This window comes from Solenopsis invicta, chromosome 9, assembly GCF_016802725.1.
Source record: "Solenopsis invicta isolate M01_SB chromosome 9, UNIL_Sinv_3.0, whole genome shotgun sequence".
NCBI lineage: Eukaryota > Metazoa > Arthropoda > Insecta > Hymenoptera > Formicidae > Solenopsis > Solenopsis invicta.
In genome coordinates, this window is record NC_052672.1 from 11,044,401 (window position 1) to 11,072,397 (window position 27,997).

General features: G+C 37.9%; 1 protein-coding gene across 2 annotated transcripts; it reads left to right on the top strand.

Moving 5' to 3' along the window:
• Positions 1–27,849, top strand: LOC105207407 (protein gooseberry). Of its 2 annotated transcripts, none has more exons than XM_011176850.2 (6): positions 1–457; positions 9,967–10,280; positions 11,476–11,605; positions 16,848–17,019; positions 17,956–18,234; positions 26,786–27,849. In XM_011176850.2, the coding sequence occupies exons 1-6, from the start codon at positions 403–405 to the stop codon at positions 27,051–27,053; spliced, it is 1,218 nt and encodes a 405-aa protein (XP_011175152.1). In that variant the 5' UTR covers positions 1–402; the 3' UTR covers positions 27,054–27,849. The 2 variants fall into 2 exon arrangements, with proteins under 2 accessions (XP_011175152.1, XP_039309475.1); XM_039453541.1 differs by having other exon boundaries at positions 11,479–11,605.
• Positions 27,850–27,997: the final 148 nt, after the last annotated feature.

Sequence of the window (27,997 nt, forward strand, 5' to 3'; positions counted from 1 at the left end):
ACCGGCAGTTCGAGTCGAGACCCCGGAGCCAACAGGTCTGTCCTGCTTTGCGTCTTGGCGAAAATTAAAAAAAAAAAAGAAAAAGGGCGGCGAGCCCACTTTTCGTTTCGGCCCCACGCGGTGGAAGGCGAAGTCGAGTGTCACCGTTGTCGTCACTCAACGATACGCCGATCGTCATCGCTGGACGCACGCGAGAAATCGAGGATTCGACTTGTGAATCGGATTGTGAGCAGGACTCGAAATCGACGGAAGTGAGAATCTTTGGTGTGGTTGGTGCTGCTGGTGACTGAGAGACAGAGAGAGAGAGAGAGAGAGAGAGAGAGAGAGAGAGAGAGAGAAAGCGAGAGAGAGAAAGAGAGAAGTGGGAAGACATAGATCCTTCCTGGAAACAGGAACAGCTAGATGGCAGTCAGCACTATCAACATGGCACCTTATTTTACTGGCTATCCGTTTCAAGGTAAGAATTTTAATTATTTTAAGGATATCTGACATCTCGTGCAAAATAAAAAGAAGAATTCGTAAGAATTCCTACAGATCCTTCCTATAAATATCTTGATTTCCAAATTATAATTTGCAACCTTACGTAGTCCACAATATGCGACTACGCAACTCCGAGAATTAAAAGGCGCTCAAATTTTATCTAGGAAATTATTTAAAAAATAGGTGTTTTGTAGTTCATTCTCCGATAATATAGTAGGAATACCAAACACGTTTTCCGATGCGTCGATCCATGAACATTCTACTAATAATAATGTCTCTTTATAAGCAATGTGTACGATATAATATACAAGGCTTAAATAATTAATGTAACTTTTTAATTAGTTATAACAATTCTTGAATAGCTCCAAAAATGAACGTCAAAACATTTTTTGCAATTTTCTAACATTACTTTTTCACCTTCGATGCTTCTTAGAAATAAATATCATAATTAATATCATTGTAAAAAATAGAAATAAATATCGTTATAAATATAATTAAAAATAAATATCATTGCATATTACATATATAATTAGATGTACATTTATTTCTACGAAATATATAAATTCGTTAAAACGCGCATCTGTGCATCGAGTTTCGACAATTTACGTGCTCGTATTTAGTACGTCCAAGCTTCACAATAATGCAAATTTGTTTCATCGATGTTTAACTTCGTAAAGAGAAAAAGAAAAAAAAATAAACGTCTTCCGCTATTCTTAGAAACTCTTCCTCGTCGAGAATATCTGGCAATTAACGTCAACGCGAGTTTCACGATGACGCTGGACGCCCGCAGGCGTTTCCGCAATGGTGCCGCAGATATTTTACAGCCGATGTTAATAGCTTTACGATGCGCTTTGACTGAATTATTCGCTGTCCGCCGGTGCAAGCATGTGCAACTCCCAATGGGCGAACTCTGCCATCTTTACAACACCGTTACCGTCCGATTCGCGCGCAATCGGTGCGGTCTATTAATTCAGCCCGAGAGAACTGATCACCCGCGAAAACTTACGGTAGTTGTTGCCGTTACGTAATCCGGATGTAATGACTAATTTGTATATACGGTGTTTCGCAATATAACACGTGACATGTTGACTATAATGATTTAAAGGCCTGGACAAAAAGGCCAAGAAAGACAGAGATAAAAGGAGAGGGAGGGAGATAGAGATTGTGCATAAATAATAGCACAGAAGCCCGTACGTCGTTCTGCATTGTGTAATTTATGAGTTATGGAACAGTGCGCGACGCTGACGTATAAATTGCGAGGGGCAATTCGAGCTGAGGGGTACAAAAAAAAAACAGGCCAGGAGAGAATATGCTATTTTCATTTTTTGTGATTTATTACGTTAGTTAATTGAAGAGAGTCCAACGCTCCAACTCCGTAAAGAGTCAATAGAAGAACGCCATAACTCTGTTCTTTTTATTTCAATTATTTGATAATTTATACAATAATATATTATATAATACGTTCATCATTGTACACATCATACTCTTAGTCTCAATTAGCTCTATAATTTACCTTCCAGAGCTGTATAAATATAGTTAGCTTCTTTTCTTTATTTCTTCTACACAATGCAGAAAGAGAACTGAACTCCGAATGACTTCGAACGGTCCGGATCGCTTTCACTCACGTGCGCCTTTAAATCTCGATTGTTTATCCATCGTTTCGAATATACAGGAAGAGAAAGAGGAAAAAGAAGGGGAGGGAGGGACGAAAGGGGAAGTAGGAAAGACGGCCGCTTTCGAATAAAGTTCAATACACAGGTCCGCGCGTAGTGGGCGTCGGATCGTTCGAAGAGAAGAGTCCCGAGGGGGTGGTACCCGTACCCCGTACCCGTGGGTACCTAATGTCTGATATCGGATAGGCCCCGGGCGACGGCACGTTGATTGAAGTCCTCGCGCGACTCGGAACTCACACCGCACGCACTAAGTACATGCATCCCTTCGGTACATGCGGTTACTCCCACTCAGGTACGCGCGTGCACCTTCCGCTCTCATCCTCCGATTCTCCGTCCGGGGGACCGATCTGCCGCATTCGTATCGCGGCAGATTGCGTAATCGGCGCAACGGAACTTTCGTCGCTCCGCTTGATGCATGCGAAATTGACCCCTTGCACCCTTGGAATCGTTTCGTACGCGCGCCGCTCGGCAATTATTGTTAAATTCGCCGCGGACAATACGTCTTTTATATAAAAAAAAGATTTACATATTTAAGAATTAATGCTGCACCTAATAATGCCTTAATAATTTATTATTAGTATTAGGGAGTCTAAAAAGTAACGTCATTTTTATAAATAATATAAAGATTGTGTAATTTTGTTATAATTTATTATTTATTCTGTAATATGTAATTGCCATCATTTTTTATGAAACAATCGTTCCATTTATTTATTAATTTTTCAATGTATTGAATAACTAATATTTTATATTAGCAAAACTTTATCTACATGATGTCTACATTAAGTTAAGTTAAAAGTTAATTTTAAAAAGCTTTATTTACTTATATTGAATTTAAAAATGTCATAAATTTTTAAAATTATATTAATAATCTAAATAATAAAACAATTACAATGTGGATCAAATAAATTTAATATCTTACATGTAAATTAAGTTTACATGAATTTAGAAAAGCAAGTTAATAGTTAAATTTACGTGTTTTAAAGATAACAACTAGCTAAAGTTAAAAATTAACTTACTTGAAAATAATTGAGTTAAAAGTTGTTAATTTTTTAACCAGTTACTACCCAACCCTACACTTTTACGAAGCGTTAAATTTTAATACGATACACTGAGATTTACATTCGTAAACTCTCTCTCTCTCTCTCTCTCTCTCTCTCTCTTTCTCTCTCGCTTGTGCCCGAGAGATAATCGAGCCACTCGATAATCAGAAACACCAGATGAAACGATACGCAATTGAAATGCTGCGAAAGACTCTGTTGTCATAATTGGATGATGATCAGCTGCGGCTAAAAGCCTCGAATAACAAATTTAGCGATCGCATCCCGTAATTCCTGCGGGCCGTGAGACGCTACGCGTACTTCATCACGCGAAAATTAGAGCGATCGCATACCACGATGCGATCCTTAATAAGATTCAATTAATACTCGGATAACACGTTGTTATTACCGTTTAAGAGCGATAAGGGGACCGCGACAAGGGGGACACAAGGGGATTACCATAAAGAAAAGTCTCGTACAGAGAGCCGTAATTGTACGGCTCGCGGCTCGTGAACCGCGGTAGTGTCGTGGCCGCAAAGTACGGTGCGTCGGCTCTTCGCACGTAATAATTTATCGAGGCCGATCGGGGAGGAAAGAGGGTTAATTGGCGTCTCACGACACGCGGGTAATAAACGGCCGGCGACGTACGCCACAATTATTTCGGAATTCTCTAAGCGCCTACGTGTCTAAGAGCGCCCTCGGCCCGGCGTGGCCGGCGCTGCCTCGCAGGTAAAAATTAACGATGCGCGACGCTTCTTCGGGCGAATTCAAATCAGACACGGACCCACCCCGCTATCTCGTCACGTCCGCACGCGGATCATGGGCATTAAGTCCTGATCGCCGAACAATCAATCGCCGGTTATCAATAATTCATGCTGGAAATTATTTCTTCTGACCGTTTTACCGTGCAGTCTCTCCTCTCTTTTTCTCTCTCTCTCCCTCTCTCTCTCTCTCTCTCTCTCTCTCTCTCTGTCGGGCTGACACACTCGTACAACAGGGTGGTCCACCACACGAACCATGCGAGTCCCGCGAAAATGACTCTGCCGCGATCGCGCCATAATAAATTACGCGAGGACATAAATCACTCACCAGCTGCTTGGATTAAATTGTCCTCTCGAGACAATCGTTTTGTTACAGCCGAACTGAATGCCGCGGCATTTAAAAAGTCCGGTGATAGAAGGGACTTTTCTTCATTGTTTAACTCCTTCCGGAGTTGACGGTGAGTCTATTAATCGCTCACCGTCAACTGTAAAACTTGAAATATTGTTTTTAATGATGTATAGGACATTTCACAAAACATTTAAAAAATTATGACAAATTACAGATTGTTTTTGAAAGTAGTAGAAAAAAGGCAGCGATTTTTTTATCTGGATAAAAAATTATTTAAAAAAATTAACATTTTTTTATTTAAGTACTTTAAATATTTACGGTAATTTTTGTAAAGTTTCATTGCGATACAGAAATCAGTTTTGTAATAAACAAAATTTATTTATTTATTTATTTACAAAATAACTAAACAATCACAATAAAACTTTGTATAAATTATCTTGAAGTATTTAAAGTATTTATACTAAAAAATAGAGATTTTTCTTAATGTAATTGTAAAAAATATTTTAATTTTTAATAACAAATAGAGTAAATAAATTAAATAAAAATATGATCTTATTCATACAACGTTCATATGTACGAGTATACAGTTTATTTAAAGTGTTAATATAAGAATGCTTTGGCTATACAATACAAGCTAAAAATTATTGAAATTTAAAAATTAAAGGTTTTTCTAGGTTTATTCTTTTTTTTTCCTAATCAACAATAAAAAAATTTGATCACAAATGCCCGAATTTTGGCTCTGAAATTAGCTTCAAAAAAGAAAATAATGAAAAATTTAATTTATAATGATATTTGCAGCAAAAATTACTATATTTTACTGCAGTTTTAAATAAATAACTTTTAAACGAGTAAGTAGATCTAAATAAATTTTTGCACATTTATTAAAGTTTTATTAGTATAAAAATTTTGAATTAATTAGTAATGTTATTTCTCCATCAAATTTGCAAATAAGTACTGCAAAATTTGATTTTTATTTTTAAGATATGACCCATACATCCTTAACACTTTTTCAAATTTTATTTACTTTGCAAGATCTGATACATTCCTAAAATAGATTTAATATTCATTCTTTTCTGTACGAATTGTGTCATTTTGGTTCCTGAAAATTATTTAGTGCTATTTAGTTAATGTAAATTAAACGATTTCTCAGAGCCTGCATTAGTAATTGTATTATAAATTTCGACGTCAGCTTCGGAGGGTTAAGCGTCCATCTTTTTCGCTTTAGTCTCAGTTTTCATCATCATACGCTGCTTCGCCGTATTTCAGAATCTAGACAAAGGCTCGTAGATTCCTTACAAACGTACAAGTCACTTCGATTTCCGATCGAAGAGAATAGGTAACGCAGGCTTTTGCAATCGATACCGGGACTAATCGCGCGGGAAACACCGCGAACGCACGTAGCGGCGGTGCGTTCCGCAAGAACGCGTCGAACAATATTCATCGGCGGATATAGGGAACAAAAACGCGAGTAAAGGGCCCGCTCGCGCGGACGGTAATATTCAACTTTCGATTCCGTGACTCGAGTTACGATCACCGGAGTTCGTAAGAGCGAGTCTCGCGAGAATGTAAGAATCGCGGCGCGAACATATGCATGCGTACGTTTTGCACGTGCGACGAATGGTAGTAGTCTGACATTCCTGGCATTCGTCTCGTGCCACCGTACGGATTTTCTGAACCATTTTTCTGATCTCTGATAGAGATCTTGATGAGAAAATTGCTATTAGACTTGTCCTTAATTATCTTTCTCATATTATTTCTCTTTTATTGGTATTGGTTCCTATAATTCTATTAAGATAAAATATTTTATTATCTTCTTTCTTCGCGAGGTCACACACGCATGCACACATACGCACACCGTGGCTTACTGAAACTTTTGTATCTTTTATTTTGATTAATATTTCCTTTTCCTTTTCTTTTTAATTGATATTAATGCTTACAAAGGTTATTAAGATAAAAGAAAATGCTTCAATTTCTTTTTTTCCCTGAGGCTACTGTGGCTTACTGAGACTTTTGTATTTTTTCTTACTTTCATTAAGCAATTTCTGTATCTATTCTCTAAATCGGATCAATACAAGGTAATTCCATCGCAAAGACTGAGACTAGTCTGATTTCTCATAACTATAATCAATGATATATTATTTATTGTCTTTCAATAATTCCCTTCTTAAACAGAATCGCTGAAAGACAGTGAATAGTCACTGCTGATCACAGTTACAAATATAGCATTGCAAATCAGTAAAATTTTACTGATTCAGATTTAAAGAGCTCTCTTTAAATCGAAATTAGTATACTAAACATTGAAAGATAACGAATAGTCTGATTTCAGTGCTATTCTTATATGTAACTACATCAATCAGTGAACATATGCATAGTCTCCCAATGATAATGCCCGATGGTGAATAATCACCGATGATCACAGTATAGCGATTATAAGTATAGCATTGCGAATCAGTAAGCTTTCACTGATTCCGATTCAGAGAGCTCACGTTCTCTTTAGCTTTGCTCGCTTGTCTAATTATTCAATTTACTTTTCTTTTTCTTGGTTATCCAATGTCAGAGTCCGCAGTCCCTGGGGCATCCTTCAACCCGCATTTACCAGAAGAACGCACTAGCATGTGGGAAAACAGTATTGAAAGTTGTCTTTCAGGTTAGCAAGATCTTGAGAAAAATTTTCAAAGACCCAATACAGAAAATTCACTTAATATTTCATCAACTTCGATCTCCAGATCAGGTCATCCATTTTTTTTTGGAGAAATTTGTGACAAATATTCGCGCGGTACTCGCGCGCTTTGCATCGAAAGTTCGCCGTCGTCGTCGTCGTCGTCGTCATCGTCGGCAGCGGCGGCGGCGGCGGCGGCGGCGGCGGTCGGCGCCTTTTGATCTTGCCTGTAATCCCGTCGGGCCCCGCGGCCTGACTGACGTCATACACCGGAGAGGTGTCCGGCGGGACCGTAACCCGGCCTATACACACCGGCACGGTCGGTGCGTGTGGGAGTGTGTGCGTTGCACGCACTCGCGGATATGTCCTTACCGAGCGCGAGAGGGTCCCAGGGGGGTGGGCAGGGACCGCGGAGGGGAGCGGAGGGGGATGTAAATCTCCGGGGCCCGTGATGAACGACGAAACGGGACTACTTTTGTGCCGGAGAGCTCGACGCGCCCGAGAAGGGGGTCGTCTTTTGAATTACGCCGTGGTAATTAGCGGACTCCTTAGGCCCCGCGCGCTTCTCGCAGCAGGTAGCCGGCTGAGAATATATCACGAACTGGCGCTGCGCTAGCGCGCGCGCCGCGCTGGTCCTCTATGCGATCGCGAAAATGTTTGGATTGCCGAGGAGTCGCAGCCCGTCTCGCGAGCCCCGCTCGTTTCGCCATTAAAAACCTGCCGCGATAAACATAACTCTTTCTCGTTGCTCTTGGATAATTTTCAGCGTCATTGAGCGTCCTAAAGGATAACATAAGAGATAGTATAAAGTATATGGGCGGAGTTTAAGGTACTTCAGTATTGCTTTCAGAAGAGACGCCTTTTAGGGAATCTAAAGAAATGCTTGAAAGGCACGTAGGAAGAACGTTTTGTTGAGATACAAATCTCAGATACAGAGAATTATGTTAAACCATTAAAAAAAATTATATTGAAGATTTGAAATTGGTTGCTAGAATGTCAAAACTATTTGCAGCAGGTATTGTCATACTTGAACATCCTACGTAATTATTTTGGATAGAACCAACATAAAATTATTTCAAAATTAATCTTGCACCGAGAGGAAAAAGTCCTAAATTTTAATAAATGTTTATTTGAATAGTTCTAATAAAATATTTGTTTACGGTACATAAATGTTTACTCTATTAAAAAATAGATGCTTAAATTAAATTAATTATTCTTATACTAATATTTAGTAAATATTTTATTAGTATTAATCGAATGAATATTTATTAAAATTTAGAACTTTTCTCCTCAGTACATGTTCAAGTAATGAGTCAAAATCCACGATAATTTTGCGTATTAGTAGAAAACAAATTTGTTAAAAAATTAAAATATTCAGTCGGATATGATCAACTAAACATTGGGCTGATTCAAAAATTATTGAATTGCACAAGAAAAAGAATTCATGTGAACCATTTAAATTTTTTAACCAAAACTTAATTAAACCAACTCAACATTTACTTACACGTATTGGACTAAATAGTTTAATTTTTCAACAAATTTTTTCTTGCTGTACCCTTAATAATTTAATATATAATCTATGTACCAATTCTCTCGTTCCTTTTAATCTTTACATTTTCGTTGACTTCCAGCATCTTCAGCGTTACAAATTTGTGTTTGAAAAATTTTTAATCTTCGAGAGTCACTTCAGGTGATAAAATTTTTTGATTAAATTTTTTAGATACAGTAAAAAATTGTCCTTTCCCTGCAGAAGTGCATAAATTAACGTTGCAACGTACGAAGAAATACGCGTTTTATCGAAACTGATCGCGCGTTCACTTTACCATCATTGCAACGTCACCGCCGCCGTGAAGAGCCTCAAATCTCCGATCCGGCGCATCACACGCAGCATCCGCGCGAGCGCCGCCGCTCTTCTCTCTTATGCAAACCTTCCTTTATGTAAATAGGTACAAACATGCAGGATGCGGCCGTGCCCCCGGTTGTCCGTCGAGGACTTCCCTCATTGTCCCCGCACGCGAAAGAGAGAGCGCTTTTAAGGCTCTCCCCGGGCTTTTAAGGCCGCTTCGCCTGCGGACGTTCCCCCGGGTCTCCCCTCGGCTCCCTCGTCCGTAGCTTTTACTACTCCGTGCAAAACCCAGGGCCGTAACTCGTGACGCGGCCCTCTTTCGTGGTTTTCTGATGCACGCGAGGTCCACCTTCGCGGCGCGTCGTAAGAGCCACACCGCGTCCGCGCGCATCTCATTCCGCTTCTTTGCCCCCCTTTGCCAGCTGGGGCCGCTCTCTGCCCGTCGCGTGTAACGCCGTTTGTTTGACTTCGTGATTATAATTAAGTTAATTAAGGGGATGTCGTGGAAGGCGGAGGAGGGGGGAAAAGGAAGGAGAGGTGGGCTAATTACCGGTAATTAGCGGTGTTTGAGCGGCACCTCGCGTGTCGCCGCGCTTTGTCCGCTAAGCGGCTCTCTTTTGCGCGAGTTGAACCTCTCCGTCGTTCTTCTTCTCCTCCGTCACTTTTGTGTGCGGCTCCGCTTATTCTCATTTTGAAAAGTGGCCACGCCACTTGCGCGCACCGCAGCGTTGCATTGTACCGCGGCGCCGAGAAGAAAACACGCTATTTTTCCTCGACTTCGTTACCATCCAGCGCACGGTGGTGTTTTCTTCTCGTCTCGCGCGGTACAGCTAAATACGTGCGCGTATTTAGTTTCATGTACGTAGTCTCGTATACGTCAATATAATTGCTTCGTAAAAATTTGTATTGCGCTTTCCGTATTCCTCACGCCGGAAAATAACGCCTTTCAAAGTGGTGACTACGATCTACGTCGTCTGTCGTCTTTGATGTCTCCGACACCGAAATCTGCGTGACGGCCTTTTGCCCATTCCGTTATTATTAAATAATCGTGTATGACTCGTCGCTCTTTCTCGTATACCGTGACAGTATAGATGTACTAGACACCTTCGCAACCGGTGACGAGCCATTATAGTAAACGGTTCTGCTTTATTACATTTGCAGGACAGGGTCGCGTGAACCAACTGGGAGGTGTGTTCATCAACGGTCGTCCATTACCGAATCATATCCGCTTGAAGATCGTCGAGATGGCAGCGGCCGGCGTCAGGCCGTGCGTCATATCGAGACAGCTCAGGGTCTCGCACGGCTGCGTCTCGAAGATCTTAAATCGGTATCAGGAAACGGGATCGATCAGACCCGGTGTGATCGGCGGCAGCAAGCCGCGAGTCGCCACGCCGGAAGTCGAGGCGAGGATCGAGGATCTTAGGCGGCAGAACCCTGGGATCTTCAGCTGGGAGATACGCGAGAAATTGATAAAGGTCCGTTGATATCGCCCGTAAACAATTGCGCTTATATTTTTCTTTGAAGCAGGAAGTATTCTAACAATAAGACGAGTTGCTAAAGGCTCACTGCACCAGTCAATGAAGAAATAAGAATTCGTACCCAGTAAAAAAACAAATAAAAACAAACTTTATGTAACATTTTCAGCTAAAAGATGTTATTTTTTAATCAAATTTTATGAAAAATTTAAAAATACAAATTAATCTGCAATTTATTATTTTGAAGTAAGTCACATTGTTTTTGTATTTTTCTAACTTTTTCGAATCTATCTACATATGTACCAATGTCTTTAAAAATATATAAATTAAGCTATCTAGTTCAACAATATAGTTTTTTTTAAAGGAAATTGTTTAAATTTACTTAATTAAAAAGTGTCATGATATAAATATAATTATAAAATATAAAAAATTATTTTCATAGTGAAATCGAAAAGTTATGAGACTAATCATGAACAGTCTGACATGATACTTTATTATTTTTATATGGCAATTAATCAAATTTAATTTAAATAGTGTAAATTTCTGATATTTATATGCACATAATGTATGAAAGCGTATTTATACAATTTTCAAGCCTTTCGTTTGAATGATTGAAAAAATAATTATTAATGGGGAAAAAATGATACTGACCGATACTTAGAGATCGATAGAGAAAAAAACACCTATATTAAACAATTTCTTTACGTTTACGCCAAATAAACGCATAAGTGTATCCCTAATAAATGATTTCATTACAATTTAATGACACTTTATTTCTTGGATTCGTCATATTAGATCTACGATTTTGAATCTTTATATTTTGACATTTTGGTATTTAGCAATTCTCCAAACCTTTAAAAATAACTAAACAATATATGTCTAATTTCTCAATAAAATTCGAGCATAAAATGGTTAAACGGTCATTTACTAGTGATTCAGCGACTGGTGTAGTAACCTTATTTCATTTTTTTTCTGGTATAAACAAACGCAGTTACAAAATTCAAAGTAAATGATGAAATACGTTAAACGTTATCTAAATATAAAGTGCTTAAAATGTGATTAATTTCGTTTGTTCCTTTTTTAAATGCATCTCTATCATATTATACTATTTGAATCGAGTGCAATGTCTTAAATCGCGAAATAAACGTCGGTTGAAAGAAAAATTATACTAACTAGTCCAACGCGGTTCTGCCAGCAGGACGGAGTCTGCGACAAAGCCTCGGCACCTTCCGTGTCCAGTATCACCAGACTTTTACGTGGACCGGTCACTCAGACACGACCCGGCGATGATCTACGTAGAAATCATTCTATCGATGGTATTCTCGGTGAGTATTATGATTAACATTATGATTATCGCGATTCGATCTATCGAGATTATCAAGATTTTCTATACGGCGATCCGATCGCTATCAGAAAAAAAAAGTCTCAGACTCTCTACGACCGTGATACGTATCGTCGTTTTAGCACTGCATAAGCCACCGGGGCGGACGTAAATGAAGCGCCCGGGGTTAATCGAGCGATAAGCGTAATTATAGCGTAGTCGTGTGCTAAGTTAATTGAGACAAGACGATCGCGACGATCGACCGTTTGTAGCTCGTGTGCTCGAGGTGCCCGTTCCGAAATACGTCTCGGCATTTTTCCCATACGATCCAGGAAGTCGTTATCCTTTCGCGTAAAATCTCTAAAGTCGAGCATTTTTAATAATAATATAACTATAATAATATTTAATTATAATATTTATCTACGCGTTTATAAATGCAAGCATATGGAAGTAATTAGTACAATTACCGAGCGCATTGTCAAGGGATATTATTACGTTGACATCATCACGCTTTTCGCAAAGTTATCGTTTGTATTTCGTTTATTCTACGTTCACGAATGAATTGAACGAATGTTACACGAGACTCGAGATGCGCAAAAGCGTCTGTGCACGCGAGTTCTACTTATTGAAGTATCCAGCAGTTTCGTGGGCACGCTGGAGATTGGTAGGAATATAGGTCCGGTCGGCGAACGTAAAGGGGAATTCCTTTCTTTTTTATTTATTACCGGCGGTAAGGGGCGCGAAGAAATATTAGGCGTCCCGTGGCGCGTAGATGTGTCGAGTTTATTACCTTGTCGGGAAGATTTAGTTTTGATTAGACGTATGCCCGAGATTGCAACTTCGCGCAAGGACTCACGGACGGTAGACGACCTGTTGCTTCCTGTCGCGTATATTGACCAATCTGTTGCGAAAGCGACTTTCGTCTTCTCCATGTTGTTCATAGTACCCGTTAGAAATATTTTGTAGACGAATATTATAAAATTCAAACAAGAATTGAAATACTTGAAAAATATTACAATAATAAATAGAACAGTAAAAGAACAGACAAAATAAAAAAAGAAACAAGTAATTACTTACATGAAGAAGTTTTGTACAGTTTTATGTTAAAATAATATTTTTATTATTTAATAATTTTCATGAGTTGAGAAAAAAAAATTGGAAAAAATTAGAAACAATATTTTCAAATTCAAAGTGAGAACTTTTTAGTAGTATTATTATTAAAATAATCGTACGGTGCTCTTTGAGATGATTATTGTAATATTGAAGTACAAATGTAAAATATTTTGCTAAAATTTAATATTATCAGTTTCTTTAAAGAGGATAAAATTATATATAAGCAGAAATATAATTTCTTGAAACAAATGATTGTTAAATAGAATATTTATATAATTCCAATTTGATACTGACGTACGATGCTGTTTTTTCCGTGTAATCTTACAAAAACAGTTTTATATTTTAAATAAAGCCGATTATTTATTACCGATAAATTTCTATCATGAAGAATCGTTTATATAATAAGTCGCGGCGTCGAGGTAAAATTGCCCGAAGGTAGCGATTCAATTATGAATACTTCGATAAAAGTCCCGCGGGAGACGCATAGATCTTTATTGGGTCCGCCGCGTTTGCGGGCCGGGTAAATTATGTATTATGATTCGAACAAAGGGGAGGAACAAGAAGAAAGTCAGGCGCTGTTCCCGCCGCTAATGCACCGCCGCGAAAGGAAAGGAGACAGGGAGAACGAAGAAGAAGAAGAGGAGGAGGAGGAGGAGGAGGAGGAGGAAGACGAAGCAGGGGAAGACGGAGTCTTTTTGAATGCGCACACCTCGGACGTGGAACCTTCGTTCTTTTTATGCGATCGCAGCGTGATGGTTTAGCACTGAAGTCGGCGATGTATTGGCTTATGATGACGGCGGATAGCGAGGGAGAGCGAGATAACTCTTGAGCGATTGATGCACTAATGCGATAATAACACATCATCATAGTCAAGTAACAGAATACGGATAGGGATGTCTTCCTAGAGATGTTTCTCGCTCGACGAGAATACCTGCCTAGCGTCCGACGCAAACATGCGCATGCGTGCACGCATGATTTAATTTTCTATCGAGTTTATTCTTCGGTACATTAATTATTGTTCCTTTCTTTTTCAAGAAGAGAATACTGGAAGTTAAATGAATGGTTGCATAGAAAGCGTTAAATGGCGACAAAATGAGAAATAGCAAACAATCTAGTAGATCAGACGCACGATGCAATCAGCGGGCGAGGGAACTTAAAAGGTCTCACAAATACACACTTCAATCATTTCGTCCTGCGTCCATTCATCTTCCGCGCACCTTTCTCCCCTCGCCGGCGTGTCAGTCCCAGAATGCAAGATCACCCGGCGGTTCCGGTAGCCAAGAACACGCGCGATAAATAACCCCGCGGTCTGTCTCTCTCCGTAAAAGAAATCGGGAGGAACGATCGCGGGGGACAAGTGAGAGGGACAGATCGGGGCGTAGCGCGTGCTAGAGAAGGAGGAGGCTCGGGTGGTGGAGGCCTCGCTGTCGGACGGACGTGAAAGAAGAAATCGGGTGGAACGACCAAGAGGAGAGCGAGCAGTCGAACCTGAGGAACGAGACGACGAGGACGGCGGATGGTGGATTCCTCCGACCGACGACGGTGCGAGAGAGAGAGAGAGAGAGAGAGAGAGAGAGAGAGAGAGAGAGAGAGGAGGACGGAGGGACCTCGTGCGCATACATATATACCTACGCGGCACAACCGCGGCGTGTGGTCTTCCTCGGCTTCGTACCCAGGCCGCCTGCCTCTAATCTTACAAACCGCCAACAACACACCCCGTGCCCGCCGTTTTGTTCGCGGAACGCGAACGGCACCCTCTATTGATTTAGATGCTCTTACTGCGGGGCAGAGAGACTCGTGATTGAGACCTTCGCCGCGCCCGGGACGGCGATCGCCACGCCGGTCTCATCTCCCCCGATAGTAATTGTTTAGCATCTCCCGACCTTTCTTTCGCCGGTGCTTATACCTCGACACTTCTCGGCGAATACGCGACATCTCGATTCAAAAGGTAATAAAGACCTTTTTTTCAGTAGTAAACGGCCCCGTTTTAAGCGCCCGTGATCTTGTGCGAAGATTATTTCTTTATGTAGTATTCTTATGAAAATTTTCTTCTTAAATACTAAACAGTGTTATTTTTATCTTCGTGCCACTCGAATGAATAAATATGTAATTTATTCATATACACGTTGCATTTTAAAGATGTGTTGGCTATACAATACGAGCTAAAAGAGTTATCAAAATTTAAAAACTGAAAGCTTCTCTAAGTTTACTCTTTTTTTTTCCTAATCAACAACAAAACATTTTGGTCGTAAATATCCGAATTTTGATCCTGAAACTAGTCGCAAAAAAAGAAACAATAAAAAATTTGATTTATAATTATTTTTGCAGCAAAAATTACTATATTTTGCTGCAGTTTTAAATAACTTTTAAGCAAATAAATGGATCTAAATAACTTTTTGCACGAATATTTGTTAGTTTTATTAATACACTGAGAGAAATATGGTGATAGACCAAATGTTTAATTAAACAATGATCAAATGAATTTTATAGTTATCATTACTAAACATGTTTGACCAAACAATCTGTAGCCTTCTAACCAAAGAATTGTTTTTATGCAATTTATAACCAAATAATTACAATAGAACTAATTATAAGTTTTTGGTATCAGTAACTACAAAATTTATTTAATCATTATTTAACTAAACGTTTGATTAATATTTCTTTCATATATGTATATGTAAAATTGTATGTGTATATGTAAAAATTTCGATTCAATTGATAATGCTATTTCTCCATCAAATTTACAAATAAATATTGCAAAACGTAATTTTTCACGAGATTCAAGAATACAAAATTAAATTTAATTAAGTGCTCAAATTTTACACAGAAATTCAAACCTAATACTAGAATATATAAAATTTTTATATTTTTAGTCATGTTTTGAGATGATCTATACATGCTTAATATAAAGCAAGATTTTCTTTCTCGAAACAAATTTACTAATGTATGCTAATAAATTTGAGCGTAATTATAAACTTATTCCGTGGAAGCAATCTCTTTTTGATGAATGTGTTCGGCCCCGATTTCATGGAGTATCGGCGGGCGCTGATAGCTCGTGAAAAGCGGTAGGATCTCGAAAAATCGTTGGGCATGCTTCTGAAAGGCTCGCGACGATTTACGAGCGCGCGGCGGTCTTTAATCTGGCAGGAACCGCCGTGCACTTCGTGGTTCTCGAATTCTGGCCGATGTTCGTGCAGGTGCTATTGATTTAGACGTTCATTCTCGTCGGCCGATCGACTTAATCTGAGAATAAGTTTGTAAATTACGGAGTACAGCTGTAAAAAGAGACGTAAAACCTGCGATGCTACCTCGATACGCGCAGAAATATTGTGTATCTACGTTGCTAACCAAAAATATACCCGCAGTTCATAAAGAACTGTACTGCAAGGAAAAAAACTGCTGGATATTTAATAATAATATAAATAATTGCTAAATTTTATTTTGTGAAATTTTTGATTTAAAACGATATGTAAAATACTAAATTATTCATATTAAATCTCGTCGATGTCGGAGCTGTAATTTATCCATGTAGTTGTTAAGGTCAGCGTAACAGGGACAAACCGTGGAGAACAAATTAGGTCCGAAGGGGTTACAAATCAAACTCGAAATTCCATAAATAGTGTCTCGTGGGGCCAGACAACGATTCCCCTTCGGAACGGGCTTTCGTTTAGCTCGGGTGGGACGGGACATGTCAAAGAACTTAATTTCTTCGCGGCGGACCCTAATTTCTCCGGTGTTTTAGTTTAGTATAGGTTCGGCTGGGCACGGCTGTAATCAGAAGGGTCTTAATGGTGGGTTGCTGAGACCGGCGTGTGAACTGTGGGCGTGAACGACTCGCTTCCTATCTTCGGTATCTGACGTGCAGCACGTGCTGGACCGAGAGATGCTCTCGCCGCTATTAAGGAACGCACGCTTGCGTTCTCCTCTCGCGAGAACTATCGACGGTATTTTAAAGCTCGCGCATATTCGCGTTTCCGTTAATATCAAACTTTCGCATCGTCAGAATAGCGGAATGATTTTACTGTATCCTGAGACAAATTAGTTAATAATTGATACGCAAACTCCCCAAGTTCAATATTTAATGATGAAACTGAGTATTTAAACGGCGCGGTCTTCGCTTATCTTTTTTTCAGCTGGAAGTAGCGGAGATGACTCCGATACGGAAAGCGAACCCGGCATCGCGCTGAAAAGGAAACAACGCAGAAGTAGGACCACGTTCACCGGTGAACAATTGGAGCAACTGGAAGCGGCTTTTCATCGGACGCAGTATCCTGACGTGTACACCAGGGAAGAACTCGCACAAAAGTAAGTTTTATTTTTTTTTTTTTAGAAATATCTTTTGTCTCGTAAAAAATTGCACGTTAACCCATTGGCTATGGGTGAATTGAACGCGAAGCTGACAGGGAAGAAAGATTTGTTAAAATTTCACTGATTCAGCACATCCATAGCTATAATATTATATATACGGACAGCCAATTTTCTATATAAATTATGAGCTACACTAACTAAAACTGGCCTACACAACTACTCGTGGGGTAGTTTTGCACTCCAAATTTTGATAAGAGTTTTAAGTAAAATAAAATTTAAAAAGTTTGTACTTTTTTAGTCTGGTGTAATAATTAAACATTCTGAAAGACAATTATTACAAATACAACAGAAAATAAAGTTTGTAGAGCTCTAAGTAATAAAACTAAAGATTTTCTTCTAATTTTCGACAACGTTAACTTTGGACATTTTTTTTGCGAGATAAGACTGAAGACTTTGTGATAGTGTAAACGATGAGGTTTTCTCGAGGGGAAATTCACAGCCGGCATTGGTGTACAAAATTTCGGCAGTGGACTGCCGAAAAAAGTAAGCAGTGACCTATAATATTGACGGCATTGTCGTCAGTGGTTGGGGAGTGGTGAGCTCACTTCAGAGTCGATCATGGGGTTGAGCACAAAAATTTTTGAATACTTCGGGAAAGCTTTAGAATTCTTGTGCAGGCATTGGCGTATGATAATAGGCACGCGGTAGTGTTCATAATTGCATGGCATTGCCTTAATTTTAATATAGGATTGACGGCATTGTAGGCATTGACTAACAATAAGCATTGTCGGCAGTGTACAAAAATGTCGGCAGTGTTTTACAGCAATGCCAAAAATCGGCATTGGTGTACAAAATTTTGGGTTGTGAATTCCCCCTCGGGTTTTCTTTTATATTTTTTACTGATATTCGTGGGGGTGTCCCCTTTCTTCGCAGAACGAAGTTGACGGAAGCGCGAGTGCAGGTCTGGTTTAGCAATAGGCGCGCCAGGCTTCGTAAACAGCTGAACAGCCAACAACTGAACGCCTTCAACATGAGTCTACCTTTCCAAACCCAACACTATGGCAACGGTGCTGAGAGCTATCAGAGCTATGGGCAGGCGAGCGTTGCTGCCGCCGCAGCAACTACCGCCGGCTATTCTCAGCATTACAACTACGGGGAGAACTACTACACGGCGCAGCAGCAATGGCCGCGGGCGACTCCGGATAACTACGGGTAAGTTTTAGCAACTAATGCATTATATTTGTCAAAATTTTGTAAGTGTAGTAAGACCAAGCAGAAAGGAGAGAGTCGCGTTGACAGCGCGTAGGTATTATCACGAAAATTTTTGTTACGATTTCTCGTGTCAATCTTTCGCGTATTATTCTCGTCTTTTCATACAGTATCTTTCCACTAGATCCATTAGATTATGTCAAGTCCTTAAATAGCGGCTTGTATTTCTTTCTAATGCAAAAATTTAATCATTATTTTTTGCAATTTTACGTTCCACAGTTCTTCACGATTAATTTGCGTAAAAATTTTTATTTGAAGTAAAATTTAATTTTAATATAACTGGCTAAATCGTGATCAGTGTATTCACTGAAAGACAATAAATAGCCTGATTTTAGCGCTATACTCATAACTATATCAATCAGTGATATTATATGCACTATCAGTGATAATATACCAATTTCGGTCAGTGAGAGTACCTCCTTCTTAAGGATGTTTTGACTATACAAGCTACAAATGATTAAAATTTAAAAACTGAAGGCTTCTCTAGGTTTATTCCTTGTTTTTCCTAATCAACAACAAAAAATTTTAGGCACAATTACCCGAATTTTGGCTCTGACTAGCTGCGAAGAAGAAAATAATAAAAAATTTTATTTATAATGAGTTTTACAACTAAAATTAAATAAATAACTTTTAATCGAGTAAGTCTAAATGAATTTTTGCACAAATATTTATTAGAGTTTTTTTAGTATATGTAAAAATGTCGATTTAATTGATATTACTTGCCCATCAAATTTGCAAATAAGTATTGCAAAATACGATTTTACAAAAGTATCAAATAAACAAAAAAATAAAACAAATTTAAACCAATAAATGAATTGGATTCAAATTTTTTACAGATACTCAAACGCAATACTAAAATATTCTATGAAACTTTTAAATTTTTGGTAATGTTTTAAAATATGACACATACATCCTTAATTAGAAAATTCACTGAAAGATAATGAATAGTCACTGATGATCATATTTATAAGTACAGTACTGCAAATCAGTAAGATTTTTCCGATTCGGAATAAAAGAGTTTAAATCTCATTGCTTAAAATGCGATAACAATTCGTTTTTCGCAAGCAATTCAAAGTTACGTGGACACACGTAATCGAACATGACTCTTCGAACACACCCCCGCAACGATTATCCGCGATCGATCGTCACTACCTTCGCGGCGCTGGCGCGATCGGTTAAAGCTGGATCACGGCGCAGATGCATACACTCTGCGTCGAAGGATCAAGACCCGGGTTGGATTATTAGCCGGTAGCGTTTCATTACGGAGGCCCAAGAAGCAACATAATTGAGGACCACACAGAAAACGTGTCGGCAGGGCCCCGTTGGCTCTCTCTCCTCCTCTCGCTTCCTCGTACCCCATGCTCTCCGTCTCTTCCTCCCTCTCGCCTTCCTCCTTCTCTCTTTCTCTCTATCTCTCTGGCTCAAGTGAATCGGCTCGTCCGCTCGGCGTGTAACAACACACTGTAGCAACCCGGCCACCGGAGCAACCTGTTATTACGCCACAATGGCTGAATTAATTGTTCGAAACACCCCGGCTTCGCCGTCTTTATCTCCGCGCGTTGCCGCGCGCGCCTCTTTCTCGCGGCGATGTTCCGAGCTTACTGTCTCGCTTGGGCCTCTTTGGGCACTGTAACAACAACGGACTGGTTCACCGTGCCGAGCCATCACGTGGCGCGCAGAGCGAAGCTTCGCCCGTTTTAAACATCCAGGATAATACTCGGAGATGGACCCCCGGTGGAGCGTCAGCTCACCTCGTGGGGGGTCGTTCTCCGTTCTCGTGATCGGCTCTCACTCTCTCTCTTTCTCTCGCGAGCGAACGATTTCGTTGCTGTCGATGGTTGTCGCCGTTTTTTGCCGTTTCGGGTTTAGACAAGCGCAGAAACTACGAACTGTGGAACGGCTGTGAGTCACGTTATAACGAAATGCATTCCATTTGGGAAAAAGAAAATAGGTCTTGAGATCGGAAATGTCAATGTGCTTTTTTGCGTTGTCTAATATAACCTTAAAGCTGAAAGAAATACATCATTAGCAGAATTCATGAATCTTTAGACTGTCCCGAGACGTCGGAAAATAATCGCGAGTTCTGCTAATAATGTATTTCTTATCAGGAAGAAAAAGACAAGCTTTAAGATATATGTAAAGTGAGAGATAACATTTCGAAAAAATTTTAAATAGCACACAGAAAGAGCGATTAAAGTATCTAAAAATTTAGTTACGTATACAGATCTGAAAATATTTTGTTGGACGGTTAAAATAATTATAATAAAAAAACAAAAGCTCAATAAATCAGAATGACAATTAAAAAGAGCACTGCGAGCCTAGGTGTAAATACTTAAAATAATGAGATATTTCAGCGAAAAATCGTTCTTTACGTTCACGAAAGCTAATAGGTATCGAGAGGTAATCGCGAGTTGCTTTAATACTGACTGAAAACGATCGAGCCTTATTATAAAAAAAATCCCAAGTATTTTTTACATTGTTCTGAATTTTTTTAATGATACAGGAAGAAACTCGAAGTCGGCTTGCCGGCGATAGAATATTTAATGTAAGTTCCATATTTTATTTGACGGCCGATTTTAATTCCGGAGAATCGCGAGCTGTAAATTTCGGTCGCCACTAAATTCTTAAGAATTCGTTAACGCGACCATAGAAAAAAATTTGATTTGTGAGCGGAGAGGGAGACATTCTTCTGCACGAAAATAGAATCGTAGGGCGGAGTATGGTCGATAAATCGCGCGGCTTCCGCCAGAAACGTCGCGCTACCTTCTAAATAAAAAAAAGGGGGAAAGAAATAAAGTTATAGTGCGAACTAGGTCCAGCACCGACGGGATTTAGGGTGCTTAAGCGTCATGGCGAAATGCTCAAAGGGCCGACTACGTTTTACAATCGTACGCTTTAATCGTCTCAAATATCGATACGCGTTTCAAATTTATTTTAATTAAGAATTGATTTCTTATATGGCTGTAAAATTTAATATGTCACCAATGTTAATAATTTTAATATCATTTATACCTCAGATAAATATTAAAAAATAACAAATATATATATATATATAAATAATATGCAAGAAGAATTTAGAAATTTCTTTTAAAATATGCGTGTATCACATATATTATACAAGCATAAGCGAAGAAACATTTTAAAAATCTTTTAATTACATATTTAATATTAGTCAAATTTATTTAAAGTTTTAATTAAATAAACTCTGAAAACATTTACTGCAGTAATGTAACTGACATTAATCATGCTCAAATAATATCATTAAAATGCTTTCTTATATAAAATATACAAAATATCAAATTATGCTAATAAATAAATAAGTAAGAAGACAAGTTCTAACATGTCTTCTGCATTCGCATCCTCATGCAAACAATAAATCGACAAATAATCCTAGGTTAAATGTTCTAATTTATTCCAGCATATTTTAAAGTTAAGGCAACGAATCTATGAGATATTATATATTTGTTTAATCTTAATATTATATTGTTGTTAAATGAGTCGATAAATATATATCCAGTTGTATTTATTGTATGTATATAAAAGTAAAAATAAATACATAATTAATATATAATTAATTTTAATTAATTTGTAATTAATTGTTCTCATAGATGTTACCTTGTATAAAAAAATTATCACTCACCGACCGATGCGCAACAGCGGAGTTATTAGCTGCGATGACTACGTTGATTCTATAACACACAAATATAAAATTCAAATTATAGCAGTATTTAAAAAATAATTAAAAGATTAACTGTGTTTGTTGAATTTTATATTCTTTCTTTGAAATATTTAATGAAATAAATTGATAATATTTAATTGATAATATAACAAATAAATATTTAATGAAATAATTATACAAGTTTCACGAGAACTCTATTTCTTAAATACAAAATCCCCTAAGATTTCATGTACAAAATTTCTTTTCTCTAATTCTTATTTAAACATCCAAAATAAATTAAACTATTAATAACTAGTAATGTATAATTAGTAAATAATGAATTACCGCAATGTTGCTCCGCTGACGCCCGACGCTTCTCCCAAGCCTCCTCCTCCTCTCAGGTGGCCAGGTCTTCCTCTTAAGTAGCACAACACTCGCGGAACATCGTTGATAATTACGCGTGCGGACTAATTCACTAAATGTCTTTCGCGCAACACTGTACGACACTCGTTTATGAAACCCGTAAGATATCTAGTAGTCGGACGAGTAGTCGGACGAGCCTGCGCTTCGAGTCAACGAAAACACTTCAATTTTATCAGTAGATCAGAAGTGCGTAAGCCGGCACAAACAAAAATATAGAACGATTGGACTTTAAAAAAGTCCTTTAGTCCGATTACCAATGGTACTCCTAAACACGGCGTAATTATTCACCTGACAGAAGCATAGCTCCGCCGTTTTTTGACGACGATCCCCCATGCCTCCGCACTTCAGACTTCTTGGTTAGGTTAGGTTAGATACGAGGTTTACACTCGAGGGAACGCGTTGGTTATGCCAATCGTCGAAAACGATGGAGACAATTATGCGGTACTTTGCACGACACTCCGATTAGTTGTACCCACGCACACGATTCGTGATTCCGCGAAACGTACGAAAACAACGAACGATCCGCTCTACCCTTCGTTGCTTGCTAACGGCCTTGCGAGCGCGATACACGCCGTCGGGAAGGTCGCCGTGCTACCACTCGCAAGCGGCGCACTTCACTCCGCATATGCCCATCGCGGTACTGCCTCTCGTGTCAATTGCCTCTCGTGTCAATTCGTAAAGCCTCCGCCCGGCACGTCAAGCTTCTTGGTTAGGTTCACATTCGCGACTCTCTCTCTGCGTAGGAACGCATCGGTTATGCCAATCGACGAAAATGATGGACACACGATTACGCGATACTTCGCACATTCCGCCGATCAGTTATGTTTGCGCACACGACACGTAATTCCACGAAACGTACGAAAAAAACAAATGATTCGCTCTATCCTTCGTGTGTACGTAATCTTGCGCGCGTGATGTGTACTGTCGGCATGGTCACCGTGTTACCACTCGCGCGTTACCCCGCGACTCCAGCGAGCGAGCAGCGACACATTTTACCTCGGTGCCGTCCAATAACAAGATGCTATCGTTCGATCATTGTTAACCCGATTACTGTTCGCACATCACTCGATTCGAATCCAGAAAGGATGATACTGTCGCTTAGGGCGAAGCGCGAATTCGTACGGCGTCAAAAGAATTAATTACCGCTCGTGAAAATCACGACACAATAAAATCATAATTGAATTGAGAGGCGGATGGGTCAATCACGGGTGGGGGAATTTTATAATCTTTACGATACGATCCTGGATATCTCGAAAATCTATTCATTTTTTTCGCTTACTTAAAATGGTTAAAAAAATCTGTAAAAGTTCACTAACATACTTTCAGCTTTCTAGAATAAATGTTAAAATTTTACTTTAGAAAATAGTCAAGTGTATATAATCTAATAATCTATCGAACTTGCGAGAAACTCCTACGAACAAGAATCTTTCCGACACGAAATACCCAGAATAAGAAAAGTGTTAAAATCGTAATCTTCTGCGTTCTCAACGACGCTTGCCGGATTTGCTCATAACCTGTTTATCGTGGCGTCTTTTCCGTGTATCGCAGCCTTCGTCGCTCGCTTCGAATTACTGCCGTAGATGAATAAGGTACGCGATATACTTATATCTGCTCGGGTAAGTAAGTGCCTCGATATGTTGACGCATCGCTAATAGGGAGAGTTAAGTTATACGCACGGACATTACCTAATTGTCGAGGGAGAGCTGCGTGACGAGAGGTAATACTGCGACGACACACACGGAGTGAAGTGCGCCGCAGCCTGCTCGCTCGAGTCGCGGAGCGCGAGTGATAGCGCGGCTACCTTCGTGACGATGTGCGTCGCGCGCGCGAGGTCACGCGCGCGACGCACATCGTCACGCACCCCGTCGACTGTTATTGTTCCCGAAATTTTCAGTATGTATATTGTATCAACAGCAATATCTGCAATTATAAATCATAGGATTAGAGGAAGTTTGTTTTAAGATACAATCTGAATCTTTATTTTCACAGTTCAATGCTCGAAAGTAGAGTTCGATCGAAATCATCTTTTTTAATTTTGGCCGAAACCAAAACCGAATATTTGATTATATATCAATTTCGATTGAAACCGAAACTTTCATGAGAATATGTGTAGACATGCGCACAAAAAGGTACTGTATAAATATATTCTTTATAGACTTCATAAATATCGAAATAATAAATTTATATATTACCACTATCTTAGTATTACAATTTTATTATGACCTTTTAGCGTTATACATTATTGTATCACAAATCATTATCTTAAAATAGTAATAAAATTTCAACAAATAAAATAAAAATTTTTTTTAGAAAATAAAAATATATTTTAGTCTTTAGAAAATTAATAGAATAAATTTCTCATGTTTACAAATGTTTTGTACTATAGGATTGCAATCAGTAATCTTGAAACTAATAATTCTAATTAAATAATCGAATGTTGTAAGACAAAAATAATAGTTTTTTTGCATTTGTGTCTAACAAGTTATTGTCTATCTGCAAAAATTTGTTCAAGAAGTTTTACAACTTGATTAATTTCAGCTACATCGCTGAAACTCCTTTTAAATTTTGGCTGAAACCGAAACTTAATTAAAACCTCAATGTTTGGCCAAAATTGCTCATAACCAAAACTGAAACCAAAATTTCGGTCGAACTGTACTAGAAAAATTATATGTGTACGTATGTGAACAATATTGAGTTCAGATAACTTAAAATTATCTAGAGAATGATAAGATAGATTAAATAAAAAAGTAGATAAAATAAAATTAATCTAATTTAATAAATCTTAATTAATTTGATATTTTATTTGATATATTTCATATTTGCAATTATAGTTTGATTACGGAATTTAGAAAGAGTTTGAGATACAACTTTAATTTTTGTTTAAACATTCAAAAAAGGATCGTATGTATTAACAGTTTTTTTAATTTTTTAATATTAAAAAGATAACATTTCAAAAATCATTAAAAAAAAAATTATTGCTTAAATAAATTTGTTCAAATTGAATAAATTTACTTAATTTTTATTACAGGAATAATACTGAACATAATAATATAATTTTTTGTATTGTATAGATTGATTTAATAAAATATTAATTTCTTTGCAATTTTTACGATCATAATTTAGATTATTTATACTATCGGGAATCCTTATTTCTTTAAATAAGAGGGTTAAAGAAAAGTTTTTTCTATGCTTCTACTGTCCACTTATATACACTGAAATAATTATAGTTATCTTTTAAGATAAAAGAATCGTAATAAATTGTAATAAAATATCGTAATAAAAACAACGGCGTGGCTTTGCCACTCAAGGGACAACGATCTGAGATCCTTAATCACAGTAGTGTATCGGAATGCTCAAAGGGCCGCGACGATGTTTGGAAATCGACCGCTGCCGCCCTCGACACGCCCTAACCGATTCGCAGAGCGTGTGTGAGTGCGGTATCGCCTTGCAAACGGCAGTAACCACTTTGAGAACCACACGCCGGAATTTCATTTTCGTATTACCATAGTGTGGACACCTTTCACCATTGTGCGACTCATTTCATCGTATCGCAACGTAACTCCCCATGCATTCGTACATAAGTGCACGTACAATAGTTAATTTACATTCAAGATGTCGAACGTAGATATAATTACGATTATTGGCATTAATGTATTCCTTTAACTGCCGATTGATTTATGCGACTCGTGAAAGAATATCTCTTTTTCCATCAATATTTAATAATGTCAGTTGTTGCATCACAATTTCATAACTTTAATGAAAGATAAAATTCTTTCTCAAGCCTTTCTAAAATTAAGATTAAAAATTGAATACTTTTACATTATTAATAGAAACGCATATTAATTAATAATAAAGCAATTAATAAAATCTAAATAATAACTCTCATTTATTTCTTCAACTTTCTTGTGATTTTATTCAGAGGAAATTTTAAATTTTTTCAAGTATTATGAGATACAGAAATGCAGAAACTTCTGGTGTTATAGAAAGTGTAATATGATATAATACGCTTTATATCAATAAAATCCTAATGATATATTCTCATTTATTTTCTTAATCTTTTTGTTTATATAATTTGTATTATTCTGAAGAAGTTTTGGATTCAAATATCATGTTAAGGTACAGGAATATAAAAGTTTCATATAGAAGTTAATATATTATGTTACGTCTTGCATTAATAAAATTCTAATTCTAAAATAAAGTCATAGTAATCTATTCTCATTTATTTTTATTTCCTTGTTTATATGATTTGTATTATTTAGAGGAAGTTTTAGATTCAAATGTATATTTAACAACTCTACGAGAATATAAAATCTCTCTCTCTCTCTCTCTCTGACAGAAATAAATATTTATTTTATCATTCTCAGATTACCGTTTATTTCCCTGTAAAAGCACATTCACTCTCACCTGTTGTAGACTGTTCAACTCCTCTCATTACGGCAGCAGCAACCTTGCCTCCAATCTGACTTCCACCAATCTCAATCTGGGCAGTCTTGGGGGTAGCGTCAGCCCGTCCGGGTCCAACATGAGCGCCTGCATGGTGCAAGGTGGTGCATCCTCTTCCGGGGTATCAGTCTCAACAGGGATGGCGCCTCACGTGACTCCGCACAGCCCCAGCGAGGCGAAGAGCGGATATCCATACTTAGGCGGCATTGATTCTCAGGTTTGCGGAAGAATTCACTGAATTTAATTACGAAAAGCGAATACTACACGCAAATACAAAAAGAGATAATTTTAAATTACTGTTATTGTTATTTATGCTGTTTGTTATTCTTTATCTTCTTTTTTTCTGTTTTGGAATTGGTAAAAATATTTGCACGCGTTTCGGAAAGATTTTCTGGTTGACGAAGTATACTTTATAAATTACGCTTCTCTAAGCTTTTATTGTTAAATAGTTATTTGCGTTATTGTGGTGCGACGATTTTATCTCGCAATATCGTTTTCAGAATAACTTTCGATTGAAGTAGATGTAAAAAGTGTTATATAGTCTTTGAAAGAAGAGTGTTATAAAGAGGTTTATTTTACTCGGGGAAAGATATCATTTCTTATCATTTTTAAGACGAGCAATCCAATAATGCTAGTTAAAACTGTGTCACATGATGGGAATATATAAAACATTAAAGTATAAATCGAGGAAATCTATGACGTTGTAATTATTTGAAAATTTACAAATGGTTCGATATCGAGCGCTGAAATTTCGGTTTTGGCAGATCAATATTAATCTAATATTGGCGTGATATTGAAATAATAAGATGAAATGCACCAATCATCAACGTTATGTTTGTATTACAATTCAGAACTGTTTTAGTACGTTATGTTAATACCAGCCTAATATCAATTAATTATTATAGGATTAATGACTTGCAGCAATGCTATTATATTGTATAATACTTACTATTATACTTGCTTTATCATCACTATTTACATCGGATAATAATTTTAATATCGTGAAAAATTACATAATTTTTTTTTATGCATATTAAAATAAAATAATTTTTTGATACGGTTACACGTACTCAGCAAATAAGTCCGTAAAATGTGCTATTTCTTTTTTTGAAAACTAAATAGCTGTAAAGCTCGATTACTTGTGATAAAGTTCATTTTCACTGAAAATAAGCTACAATAATA

What these genes read in the sequence shown, in the direction of transcription:
- LOC105207407 (XM_011176850.2), top strand. Translation starts at nt 403, where the DNA reads ATGGCAGTCAGCACTATCAACATGGCACCTTATTTTACTGGCTATCCG. An exon ending in TACTGGCTATCCGTTTCAAG is followed by an intron (nt 458 to 9,966) that starts GTAAGAATTTTA and finishes TTACATTTGCAG; the next exon opens with GACAGGGTCGCGTGAACCAA. An exon ending in TACGCGAGAAATTGATAAAG is followed by an intron (nt 10,281 to 11,475) that starts GTCCGTTGATAT and finishes CGGTTCTGCCAG; the next exon opens with CAGGACGGAGTCTGCGACAA.